Source organism: Dipteris shenzhenensis, chromosome 14, assembly GCF_047967505.1.
Source record: "Dipteris shenzhenensis isolate YYH24624 ecotype China chromosome 14, Dip_SZ_1.0, whole genome shotgun sequence".
In the NCBI taxonomy this organism is placed as follows: domain Eukaryota; kingdom Viridiplantae; phylum Streptophyta; class Polypodiopsida; order Gleicheniales; family Dipteridaceae; genus Dipteris; species Dipteris shenzhenensis.
The window spans coordinates 44,699,505-44,713,156 of record NC_141609.1 but is presented as its reverse complement, the minus strand read 5'-3'; the positions used below and the strand labels follow the sequence as shown (position 1 = coordinate 44,713,156).

Genomic DNA, 13,652 nt, shown 5'->3' with positions numbered 1-13,652 from the left:
CCTTGGATTCTAGAAAAAACGGGGCAAAAACATTTATTTTGATTTGGGCAAAACAAAGGTTTCGTTGAGAGCGTTTCGTCCTATTTCGAAATGTTTCATGTGTTTTGCGTTTCAAGGTTTCAAAAAGGATGAAATGGGCTTTCATGTGACTAAGCCCACTGCAGCTTGTATGGATTATTCTGAGATTGTACTTTGTCTCATAGGCCTGCGAGGCCTTCCGAAGGATCTAATACATCTCTCTCTCTCTCTCTCTCTCTCTCTCTCTCTCTCCCTGACTTTCCGTCTAGGTAGTAGCTTGAAAATATCTTCCTTTTCTTTTTCTCCATTATATTGATGATGAAGTCGCAGCCCACAATGGCTTGTATGAGGTAGACTTTGATCTCATAGGCCCGCGAGGCCTCCCAAAGACGTAAATATCTCTCTCTCTCTCTCTCTCTCTCTCTCTCTTGCTGGTAGATTGAAAATATCTTCTTTTTCTCTATCAATTTGATGATGAAGTGGATCAGATCTCTCTCTCTCTATTTGTGGCTTTCTATCTTGTTGGTAGATTGAAAATATCTTCTTTTTCTTTTTCTCTATCAATTTGATGATGAAGTGGATCAGAAATGTTTGGTGACATTCACTCATGAGGATGGCACAGCCAGCAAGCCCCAAGGAGACCGCGTAGCCGAGGCCTTGAGCAAGAAATATAGTAGACTCGTCTGCGTGTGAATGCACAGATGGGGCTTGGACTAGAGGCATGGTTGACGGGTGTGATAGTGGCACGTGTTCGGCGCAGGGCCATAGCTAGGAGACCACACATACTGATTGTCGCCAACACTCTATCATGGGGATTTATGCTACCATAGCCTTGTACATCATTGAAACTCCCGTGGACTTGACTCGTCTAGCAGCATCCAGAGGATCATCACAGTGCACAACTCTCTTGCTCCCCGTGGGCTTAGTCACGTCGCACTTTGAACTAATGTTTTTATGTTGTTGCACTCGTCTTGGCTGTAGATGTCCGCATAGATGCTGCACCCATTGAGCTCATTGCATTAGTTTCATACTCCATTCGGTCTTTTGAAGACTTTTTTTTCTCCCCAAAGAAAAGAACCTTCTATTAATGCTTGAAAAACTCATACAAAACAGCAGCCTCAAAGGTGCTGAGTATGGAAAAAACCGGAAAAAAGGCTGAAAGAAGAAGACCAGCCTGTTCATAAGAAACCCAGTTCACTGCCTAGTGGATCTCTGGTACAGGGGCTAACAACCACGTGGGGGGGCTATACAACCAACGAATCCCTCACGGAGTGAATATGCCAAAGAATCATGCAAGTCAAGCCTTGCAGAAACGAGCGTGCCTCCCGACAGTTGTCCTAGAGCCTGGGGTCCCACGCTCCTAGGTGGAACGGAGGGTGTAGATTATATCCTGCGAGATGGCGACCAAGGTAGCCGAGGGTGGAACCGGATGCTCACCCATCACCAGACTGCAGCGAGTAACCCAGATGTTCCACGCCGTGATACTGGCTACTACATCCCATACGTTGTCCTCCAGAGGAGAATGAGGATCGGGCCTATGAGGAGGGACTGCCTCATGGAGCTCTATCCTCAAAGAATGCTCTGACCTTGTATTCGGTAAGCGGGGGAGGCCTCATCAATTTGGAACACACGTCCTTCCTCAGTCAACCAGGCCACCATCCCCCATGTGTAGTCTCTCTGAAGGCTCTGTACATGGGTCATAATCCTAAGGGCTCCCATCCAAATCCTCGCTGCACTACGACAGCTCCAGAGGTAGTGAGGAAGCGTCTCTAGAAATTTCGCAATGCAACAGTGACACTGCCCCTCCAATCGCATCTACTCCAACCATGGGCCAATGGGCAAGCCTCCGTGGGTGGCCAGCCAGAAGAAGTAGGAGATCTTCCTCGGCCGCAAACTGGACCATAACCGTGCCCAAAACCTAGAACGGACCTCCTAGGGCACTCTCTGGGCCACCCAATGCCTCTCCCTCGAAGGGGTCCAAATCGAAGAGTCCATCTGAAGCCTCCTACCAATCCGTGTGGTGTAGGAAATGAATGGCACCTCGTCCACCTACTCGGCAAGGCCGCTCCTGGAGGGCCAAAACCACTTGCCGGATGCCACTGGACCTCCCTTAAGGGCCTACCTTCCCAAAGCCAGAGGCGCCATCTAGGACATCCTGCTCTGGGATACTATGAGGATCAATGTGCCACTCGTTCCCCAATCGTCCCACCACTCTGATCATCTAACAATGAATCCCATCTAGACTCCCATCTATCTCTGGGTCTTTCTTAGTGAGTGCCTGAAGTAGGACTCTGGGTCCTACACAAAAAAAACCAAGCTGTGTTCTGCCTTGCTGCATCATCATCCTCAAGGGGACCCCAATCGGAGAGAATTGACCCAACCATTCCGTGTCCATCCACACGCGGAGTCCCTTCCACCAGAAGGCTAGGTCAATCTCCCTCAACCGCTACCCTACCCTTGGGAAATGTGCTAAGGTGCCAAGCCTCGCCTCTGCCTCGATGGGTAGTTTGCTTTGTTTGCCAAAGGAGCCGGCCTGCTGTTCACTGTCCCACTGTGCCCAACTAATGTGAGTCCGCCACCCGAGCATATGCCCATCCTGATCCCTCATCTCCGAGTGCCAAACAAGGGACTGACACTTGAACTCCTCTCTGCAACGGGGCTGGGCACGAATGAGCCCCCTTGCCAATCTCTGCCAGACCATATGGAGGCTCCTCATCAAGGGGAACCCCTTCCCTGTGAGGGGAGCACTTGAGAAAATCCATCTGTGTGATTGCTGTCACTATGCCCCAGTGCGTGGGGTGTTCCTAAGAAGCCCTCGTTGTAAGAGGAGCCTCCAAGGCTCTACACCCAGGGTGAGACCACGCACTACCAACTTGCCCAAGAGGATTCTGATCTGCATCTCCTGATCAATGATACCCAAGCCTCCCAATGCTTGCGACATGATCAGTGCTTGCCAAGCGACCTGGGCTCTAGTATTCTGCATGCCTTCTGAGCTCCAATAGAGAAGCTTGTGGCGAACACTCTCAAGAATTGGGGCGATCTGTTGCTCTGTTGTAATATCAATACGCACTTGGCATCCGAGGTATCTTGCTGTTTGGCCCCGCAGTATCCAGTGGAAGCCAAAGTCGCTCATCCAATCTCGAATCTCTTGTGTCTCCTCAGAGCGTACGAAGAAACCTATGGATTTTGTCCAATTGATCCGCGCACCCGAGGCCTCACAATAGATAGCTAGGGCCCCCCTGACTCTCCAAGCTCACTCTGGTGCCCTCAAGGTACAAGGCCGTGTCATCTGGAAACTCAGAGTCTAGCAGTTGCTCCTCCTGTCTGATTAGGAGTCTGATTAGGAGCCTCAACCCTGTAAGGCCCACCACCTGCGATCTCAAGTAGTAGCCCAAAGCCTCCGCCACAAACAGAAAGAGAAAGGGAGCGAGGGGGCAGCCTTGGTAGACCGAGCGAGAGAGAGGAAAGGCTGCGCTTGTGTGTCCACCGACAAGCAGCTGACTAGATCTCCCCTCATACAACGAAGAAACTCCTGTAATCCATCTGTCTAAGAAACACAATCTCTGCATAGTGCCCTCCAGGAAGGACCAGTTCGCCCTATCGTAAGCCTTCTCAAAATCCAAGAGAAGGACAACCAAAGGCTTTGACTCCTCCTTGGCCCAAAATCCACTGCCTCCTAGGACGTGAAAATGTTGTCCAAGATGCTGCGCTCCTAAACAAAGCCAGTCTGTGTGTCATGGATGATGTCAGTAAGATGGGGTTGTAACTGCAAACTCAAGACCTTGTTGAGGATCTTGTATGTGGTGTCAAGCAAGGTGTCGGTCTCCTATCTTCCCCTTTCGAGATCAAGCAAATCCACCCCCTGCTCACGGATTGAGAAAGGGAGCCCGTGTTGAAGATCTCCTGGCAAGCTAGGCGGAAAGGGGGGGAAATGATCTCCCAAAAGTTTCTGAAGAAGGCCGGAGTGAAGCCATCCTCACTAGGACACTTCTGGGTTGGGAGAGTCTCGAGGGCTTCCCAAAGCTCCTCATTTGTGAAAGGCTCCCGCAGATTCTTTCACAAATTCTGTGAGACCACTGTCGGAACGTGGTCCCAAACTAGCTCGTGGGCCATAAGGCAAGCTGGAGTCATCCTCTCCGTCTAAAAGAGCTAACTGTAGAAAACCATGGTCAGCTCTAGAATCTCCCGCAGATCAGTGTGCATGATGCTCTGCAAATCCCGTAAACCTTACAACTGCGTCCTTGCCGAAGGAGGTCCAGTGGTCTGAAAGGACTGCTTTGTCATCTTGTCCCCCTGCTGTACCCACCGGGCCCGGGAGGAGTCCATCATGTCTTCTCTGTCCGAAAGAGAAGAGGAAGCTGCTAGGTATCCTGCTGAACTTTGGCTGTCGCCACGGGTCCCTGCCACTGATCATGAAGATGAACCACTCCCAGGTGCTCTGCTTTGTTGCTGGCATCTTAGAGAATGAGGCACCGCCCTGCTTGTCCTCCCCAAACTTCAGGTTGTTGAAGTCTCCTCCAACAATCCAGGAGTCAACATCAGGAAGACACTATGTCAGTCTCCTCCAAAAGGTCGGACGATGCTATCTGCACGCTAGGGCATACACGTTCAAGATCCCAATCCTAGACTCGTCCATCCTAACTCCCATCCAAACTGCCCATCCTAGGATAAGCTCACCTTGATTATAGACCTCTGGAGCCACTGTCTGTGAGACCGAGATGCAGACCCCTCCACTTCGTCCTACGGCAATGGACCCCACCTCCGGGCCTCTCCTCGGAAGGAGATGGTGTCGCCGTCTAATGTTTGATGCTGAGAACATAGGCTCCTGAATCAACAGGTTGTCCGTTGCCCTCTGCAGCTCCTGTCGAAGGATCAGGTACTCTAGTTGACTATGAGCACAGTCATGGAGCCCGTGCATGTTCCAGCTCACTCTTCCAGCTTACGAGGATGGGAATGCAGAAAACAAGGCTCTCATGTGAGTGGGTTTTTGTTCCAAAAAGACTGCCTTATGTGACTTTGTCGGGGGTTTGGAGGGCGAGTAGTCCGTATCCGTACGTAGGCATACTAGGGTGGACACCAGCTCAATGCCAATATTTTGTGCCCAGTTCATCATGAAGGAGACTTCCACCTCCAATCTTAGCCTCAAGTGGCAATCTAATAACTCCTACCGCCAAACCACACATCGGCTTCTCCCGCGTGAAACATAACTAAAAATTCACTTCAGCACCATAGGCGTGCCAAAGGTCCAGTTTCTGTGGCCCCATCCACTCGTCCATCATGTGTAAAATCTGATTTCGCAGCATAGCATCAAACACTACTAGGGACCACTTCTCCAACCATGTGGAGGCGAACTAGAATCTCCAAACTGGGTGTGTCTTGGAGCCTACGCTAATCGAACCCCCGTTCTGGGGCTGAAAGATCACAAGTGTTACCTCCAGGGGTAGAGGGTAGGAGTATGGAACGTCTACATAGTTCCAGGGCCCCAATCTCCAAAAGTCCCACAACAAGGGACGCCCAAGCTGAAGGTTGGGAGAGGATGAGCCCCTTCCCTTTGACCCCCCCCTCGAATGGCGAGGGAGGATGGGAGGTTGCGATGAGGAAGCGGAAGGGGACACTGTCTTAACCTCGCCTAAAGGTAGGGGAGTCGAGGCAGGTCCTAGGGAGGGGGGAAAGGGGGGGAGGTTGAAGAACCCGGTGAGGAGGGGGAGAGGGGGAGGGGGAGGGAGGGGGATGGGTGGTGAGGATGACCATAACAGGAGGCGCGAGGGGGGGAGGGGGGAGCTTAGCAGGAAGGGGAGGGAGAGGAGGGGGAGAGGGATCCTGGGGTTTAGGGTGGTGAGGGGAAGTTGGGGCGATTGCAGGCCCATCTTGCTGATCAAGTTCGCCAGGGCTTTGGATCTGCTCCTCCTTAAGTGCTGTTGGGCTAACCTCCGCAGCATCTACCATCGGAGCATCAGGAGCTCTTGAGGCTCGCTGTTGATGCAAGGGTGACTGCGGAGGTTGGTCGACTGGCTGAATAGTGGCCCTTGCCACTTGGGGGGGGGGATCCACGAATGGGCTTCTGCTTCTACTCCTCCGCAGATGCCTCCCGAACTACTATTTGTCTCTCTCGCTGCGTCTAGCTCGCTACCTTAGGCGCTTTCGAGCGAATTTGCTTGGTTTCTTTTTCTTTTTAACCTGGGTCCAGTCCCCTTTTGAAGGTGTCACCCAGGGGATCTGAGACTCTTGTTGCTCCTGTCTGGGGGGGTGTTTGGCCTTGGCCTGTTGATTCTGCCTCCTCTGTGTGTGTGGGGGGGGAGGGGCGCCCGCCCTTGGTCGCGAGGACAATCTCTGACTAGATGAGCCATCTGCCTGCAACAGAGACACTGACCTAGTAACTCATAAATCTCCACTCGTTGGCGAAGTGTACCCCCCTCAAGAAGCTCAAGGAGGATCAACTCTAGGAGGGACTTCAGGGTCTCAACCATCAGCCTGATCCTGGGGACCTCATCATCTACTAGCACTGATGTGGCCGAATCTGGCGGGGACTCTAGCATAGTGCCAAACACTCGACCAATGGAGGGGAGGATGGCTCTATATTCCTTGGGGAGCCTGAGGAAGCAGAGCGTAACTGGAAAACGAGGAACATGGTGTATTATATCCATGTCCTCTACTGTAAAGTCATGGTACCAAGGGAAGAGGTACACCAAATGTGGGCCAAGGAGGATAGGACTCTGCTCCACAAGTGCCAAGGCGGTAGTGGGGAAGCTCAGCTGGATGAGGAAGACGCCTCTTCTGTAGATGGTGACCTCGTGAATGTGGTCGCTATCTAGTGTCAAGTTCGCTTGGATCCACTCTCGCACTTGTCTCCTTGTGGGTGTGAGGCCCACAATTCTGCCCATGATCGCCTTGTCCTGGGGTTGAAGTGCTCGTTGTACGTGTTGCTTGTCAATTGGAGAAAGAAGGACCTTAACGCGGCTGTGGGATTTGAGGGTGCTACCATAGAGCCCCTCTGGCCAGACCAAAGGTCACCACCAAGATTTTCCTCCTCCGAACAGGCACAAATGCTCCTACTGCAAAGGAAGAAGAGGGAGAACCGGAAGGAAGGAGGCGAAGAGGGGGGGTGGGCTGAGGTGGAGAGGAGGACGAGATGAGGCGAGGGGGGGCGGAGGTGGGGAAGGGAGGCGGGAGAGAAGCGGGGGGAGGCGGGGGGGTGGGGGTGGACATAGCAGTGGGGGGGGCAGAGAGGGCAGTGGGGGGGAGAGGGAGGAGTATCAACAGGTGAGGGGGCAGCAGAGGTGGAGGAGGGGGCAGCGAAGGCACGGATGGCAGAGGGGGGCAGTAGAGGTGGAGGTGGGGGCAGTGAAGGCGGCGGGTAGGAGGCATGGACGGAGGGGAGAAATGGTGGGGGAGGAGGGGCAGCAAAGGCAGGAGAGGAGTCCCAAGTATGTATAAGACACAGCAATCTGTATTGGCAACCCGTCGAAGGTGAACTGTTCCCTGTGTCTGACTGTCGTGGATGTATTGAAGGTCATAGCCTGGGTTTTTTCGAGGTTCACCTTATAAATCATGTCTCACGAAATGTCTCGAGTACATCCAAATGTCATTGGAGATCCTCAGTAGAAGAGGGAAGTAAGATCACATCATTTGCATAAAGGAGAATCCGAATCAGGGAAACAACAAGAGATGAACCCGTGCCTCCTAGTGTCTCAATAAAGTCTCAAGCTCGTCGATGTAGAGATAAAACATGGTTGGTGATAGCAAACAACCGTGCTTGACACCCATCGTGCTCATGACCTCCTCAGTCCATCTAGTGGCCGTTCGAACTCTGGCTAAAATCCTCTCATAAAGTGTCAAAACTACCCAGATAATCTTTGATTGTACCCCAAAGAAAGAAAGAAAGAAAGAAAGATAAGGAAAAAAGTTTATTAAAACTCTTCAAAAGACGTCAAAACATCCATCGACTTAAGGGTCCTCGAGCTGATCCTAGAGCTCTGAGCTGCTGCTCTTGCTGCCCGCCTGGCTGCTCCTGCTGCCCCCCTCAGCCTTCTCTTCCTCCTCGCAGCCCCCCTCGCCTCCCTCCCGCCATCTCCTCGCGCCCTCTCCTCCGCCTCTCCTCGCCTTCTCCAGTCCGATCTTCACAGTGAGACCAATGATGTAGGCCAAGTTGAGTAGAGTGTATGCCACTCTTGCCAAACTCGAGCGTGATTACTTTCACTCTCATTTCTAGGACCTTAGAACCAGCTTTCTTCTTTTTGACTCTTTGGTATTCCCAGCTGGTATGTATGGTAGTCCTTGTTGGGGTCCTGACCTATAAGATGCGGATTGAGAGGCTCTAGTTTTATTGCTTGCATCGATGATCCCTAGTAAGCCTTTAGTCCCACACCAAATTATCCTATCGAAGTTCGGTACGGCTTCTCTTTAGCTAGATGCAGCATTCCAAAAGATCACATTTCATGACCTCAGGTCTGTTGGGTGCTGGAAGCTGTGGAATGGGAGTGAAAAGCAGGAGCAAACAATAGGGGAGAAAGAACTGAACGTACTTGCAAATGGATAATGAAGCAATGTACAAGAATGGCCTATGTAGGCCTTCGGGTCAACCAAAGTGTTGACCAAAGAAGTCAACCAAGGTGTTGACTATGTCCTGACCAAGGCCTAAGTGCCAACAAATCCCTTCCATGGGATGATGATAGGGGCTAAAGTATATACTCATACAATAAAGGATATAGCAACCTATGATTATGTAGAGAATCAAGGACATAAAAGGAGACTGGCAGGATGCATCATGCTTAACCAGAGAAGAAAGACAAGTCACAGCAAATGCCCAATTATCACTGTGGGAAGGGCGAATGTCTGTCCACTGAAAGTGATCCTGCAAGTAACTGATGATTGCAATGGCTGCAAATGTCAAAGCACCCGAAGCATAAAGCTGCCCTGCAAATTTCAAAGCCTCAAGGCTACAATGCAATGAGCTGGCTGCTCAAGAGTGGACTGGAAGTCTGCAAATGTCAACTCAGCAATACTCTGCAAATGTAAATGCCACAAGGGCTTCTCAAGCACTGAGCAAGAAATGCTAACGGGCTGTCCCCAAAGAGTGTCGTGCAAAGAGACACTGCAAATCTGCAAATGTCTGTCAAAGGAAAAGACCCCCCTGCAAAGGACTGTCTTGCACAAATCTGCCCCAATGTATGTACAAGTCAGCTGCAATGGACCTGAAATTGACGTCTTCAATGCACAAAAGCCAATGCAAGATGATAGGAGCAAAAGCCCCAAATTGAGAGGACAATGTAGGACCAGGCAATCCGAGAACTGAGAAAGGAAATAATGGCAAAAGCCCCGAATCCTGAAGAGGGCAAATGTGCCAAAAAGAGGGCAAATCTGTAAAATCTCCTGCAATCCTGCAAATGTGACTGCCAATAGTGGTTGCTCAAACAATGAGCAAATGCACAAGGTGTCCTGCAAATTTTGTCCCGCAAAGAAGCCAAAGATGACCAGCCCAAATCAACTGCAAATCTGTCCAATCTGAGTACAATCTGCCCGCAAATGGTGGCGAAAAGTCCCTCCAATGCAACTTCCGGGGCACGAGAGCCAATTGGAGTGCACAGGGGGTAAAAGCCCCAAAATTTCAAAGGCAGAATACCCAAATCAAAGGGCAAATGCAAAAAAATCCCAAATCTGGCTGTACCAAGCAAATGTCGCTGCAATTGGCAGCAAATTTGGCAAAGGCCCCAAATTTTAAGAGGATAAATATGCCAAAAGAGGAGAAAACCCCAAATCGTGTCACAACTCTGCAAACGTGGCAATTTCTAGCCAATGTCGATGAAAAAACCCCAATTTCAGATCAAAGCGGCCAAATGTCACTGTAATGTGTGCACTGTGACTATATAACGTGCAAATCTGAAAAAGTCTTGCAATCTCACTCAAACTGAGTGAGAAAGTGCCTGCAAATCTGCCAAAATCTTTGTCCTTTGCAAAATTAAAGCCCAATATGAAAAGCCCCAATTTCTAAAGGTCAAATTGCAACAAAAGAGGGTAGATTGAGGAAAAGCCCCAAAAATTGCTGCAAATTGGCAATTTGACGTCAAAGCACTCAAAAGCCCCAATTTCTGACTGAAAATTGCACCAAAATTATGGGAAATTTTAGCCAAATGAAACTGTATGGATAGTGCGTCAAATATACGATTTGTACGGCGAATCTTGAAGATGGATTAAGTTGTGCGGATGAAGATTCCGTACAGACGTGAAAATCTGACGTTGATGCAAGTATTCAACGAGTGAGTACAGTTGTGCGGCAAAGTATCAATACATGTGGACGATCAAAACAATTCATGTACAGGCACAAACGTGCATGTGTACTGATGACAAGAGCTGAGCCACAAATATATATGGCGATGCATGGCAGTTGCAGAATTCGATGCAGATGAATCTGTACGCCACTTCCACACAAGGATGTAGATTTGACGCATGTGGTATCTATCCCTCTTTTTTATTTGTTTCTCAAATGTTAGTTTTTTGTCTTGGATGTGGATGCATCCTGTAGTTTTTTCTCATTGTATATGGTTCTTTCAATCTCATAGACCCTTCGGTCTTTCGAAGACTTTGATAAAGTTTTTTCCTTTCTTTTTTCTTCTCTCAATCCTCCTTTGGTTCTCCTACTATCCCTCCATTTTGCTATCTTTCCCCTTTCCCTCGTTACTTTCTGCTATTTTGTCCTCTTTCTCTACATCTGCCCCATCACCTTCTCTATAACAACCCCATAGCATTTCTCCCTCTCCCTAACTCCTTTCCTTTCTCACACCTGTTCGAAAGCCTAAGTCATCTTTCTTGTCCTTCTTTGTTGAGGATCTTAAGTCATTCATTCAAGCATATCCTTGGAAGTTGGGATTTACAAACTTCGTCTACTTATTGCAAACATGTACGATAAAAGGCTTAAAACCCCTTAAGTCAGTCTTAGAGACGCGTGCACCTTGCTTGAGGGACTTCAGAATGTACATGCCTTTCACTTGGGTTGCTAGAAGAATATTCCAAAGGCTTGCACATGAACACGTCAGCACATATATTCAAGACATTTTAGAAGGGTTTATGTATTTTCTACTCTTCTTTGGAAATGATATTGGGAAGCTGTAAACATCAGAAGTGAGTTAATTTTCAGTTTGCGTGTGGTCTCCTATCAATTGCATTGTATGTTCATGTTCCTCAGAGTAGGGTCTATTTTTGAAAGTTATGGGAAATTGTTTATTAAAAGGACAAGTTCGTGGCACAACAGGTCAAAATCCCAAGTCTATTTTTGCTGGGAGCACAGGACCGTAGGGTTCCAATCTCAAATGGATTTCAGGTGATATTGTAGAGTAAATTTGTTACTAAGGCTATTGAACAAAAGAGATTATGTTTTTTTTGTGGCTATGAAGTTTGATTAATCCCAATCTTTTATACAACTGACCTTATTATTGCAATTTTGTTTGCCATTGGTATCAGTATGTACAAGCACTACGCTCACGTGGTCTCAAGGTCAAAGTTATTGTTTTTCCAGAAGATGCACATCCAATTGACAAGTACTACATTTTTGACCCCCCCCCCCCCCCCCCCCCCCCCGCTCCCTTTCCTCTCTCTCAAGCAAAAAAGAAAGAAAAGAAAAGAAAAAGAAAACATCAACAGGTGCCTATTTACATTTTTAAAAATAAGCTAAAAATTTTCAATTCAGTGTAGAATGTTGGACTTTAGAACAACAAAAATCTAGATTTGTACAATTGGATATATTCTAGTCTTATAAAAGTATATTTTTCTATCACCTTAGCGGACATGCAAATTCTTTGAATTTGCATCTAAGTGGTGATCAACGGTTCCAGTATATCAAAATATTTTATGTAAGTGCAGAAGTCCCAACAACATTTTCAATTCAATGTGGAACTTTGGACATTAGAACAACAAATATCTGAATTTGTACGATTGGATATATTCTAGCCTTACAAAGGTAAATAGTTTTCTTGAACAACTAAGGATTGACAAATGCATGAATTAGATCAGTATGGCTTCCTAAATGTTGAACAAAAAGCGATGCCGTACCCTTGGGCATAGTGGGGTAGTTTGTGCCCCGAGCTTATTGTGCTGTTTGTGAATGGTTTGGCCTTGACGCTACATAGTTGTAGTATGCCAAAGGCACGTAGAATGGGCAATCCAAGGACATCCACCCCTCTATCATTGGATATTTTTTTCATTCCAATCCTACATTGTCTCCTTCTACATTCACATCTTATCTTGCAGTCCTTGTCGCCTCGGGCTTCATCCACTCTTCATATTCAAGGCATGCTTATATTAGGTGCAACTTTATTCTAGACCTCCTTCCATACCTTTGTATTGTCATGACATGGAAAATGACTATTTTATAGTTAATAGACATTAGAACATTATTATATTATGCGCCTATTTAATGGTGCAACATATGTTTGTATTTATGATAGACATTGACTGATATTTTTATGGCAGTGAATCATTTGAGTAGATAGGGCCCGTCAAATTGGAGCCATTGCTGCAAACGGCACGAAATTAGGACATGTAACACTAATTGTATCAATGAAATGAAATGAGTCATGCATTAGACACCTAGTTAAGGCTAGACAGATTAGAGTGCACGCTTACAAGGTCCAAGACCTTGAGGGGGTGCCTTGGTCATTTCATTGGACTAAGTGTATCCCAATTGAGTAAATAGGGTGATACGAAGAGGTGTGAGCCTCTTCATGTCTCACCCTGTGTCTTCTTGTTACATTCTTTGTTTTTTTTTGGTTAAAAGAACCATATCATTAAGAAGAATGTACATTCGTGGCTGTCCCAAAGTGGAACAATATTGCTCAATGACTAGAAACATTGATAGAAAACTTCCAATTGGGCCAGAGGAAGGTGTCTAAGGAAATGCACATCCTGGATAGACCTAAGCAAGGATGAACAAAAGAAATGAAAACATCAAACAATGCCCATATAGTCGAATGTTATTGGCATTATATAATGACCATAGAGCCCAAAGCGACACCAGGACAATAAATGAGCATAGTCTAGTGATTGGTCCAGAAGCATATCAACCAAACAACCAGAACTGTTTGCCAAAAGTAATCCCTGGCAAACGAGCATGAAGATCTGTCCTCAAGAGGAAAAGAAAATCTTGGGCAGTAGGACAGGTTCAAAAGAAATGGAGCACAGTCTCCCTTGGATGTGAACAAGTAGGGGAGTTTGAGGAAGCAATATGCCGAGCAGCCAATAATGAACGCACCGGTAAGGCCCCCATCAAACAGCAGCACAAGAAGACCCATTGTTTGAGAGGAAGCTTGCTAGTCCAAATGCGACGAAGACAAGCCTTCCACCAAGCAAGAGGCATGCGAAGATGCCAAAATAGATTCCCATCCTATTGAATCTAGGGCTGTGGAAGCAAGTGATGATAAGCAAAGGCTGCAGCATAACAGTAAGAGTGTGCCAAATAGATATGTGATGCATACCCAGACAATATTGTCTTCTAGCCTGCGGAAAAGAAAGAGTGCAGCCCTAATCCTCCACCACATCCTGCATTATAGAAACACCCAAACGATGCAGGAAATATGCCTTTCTGGGCTGAAGATAAGCCAAGGGAGGATCCAACACCCTTGCTCCAATGAATATTGTGCAATGGA

At 47.8% G+C, this 13,652-nt stretch overlaps 1 protein-coding gene across 4 annotated transcripts in view; it reads left to right on the top strand.

Annotated features, from left to right (window-relative positions):
- The window catches only part of AARE (acylaminoacyl-peptidase-like protein), a 141,125-nt gene that overhangs the window by 109,590 nt on the left and 17,883 nt on the right, over nucleotides 1-13,652 (top strand). For 3 of the 4 annotated variants that reach the window (XM_087384566.1, XM_087384568.1, XM_087384569.1), the window contains exons 16-17: nucleotides 11,264-11,332; nucleotides 11,473-11,549. In XM_087384566.1, coding sequence (XP_087240692.1) covers nucleotides 11,264-11,332; nucleotides 11,473-11,549 — 146 coding nt within the window. The remainder of the gene's footprint in view (nucleotides 1-11,263; nucleotides 11,333-11,472; nucleotides 11,550-13,652) is intronic. The other variant, XM_087384567.1, reaches the window with a different exon arrangement.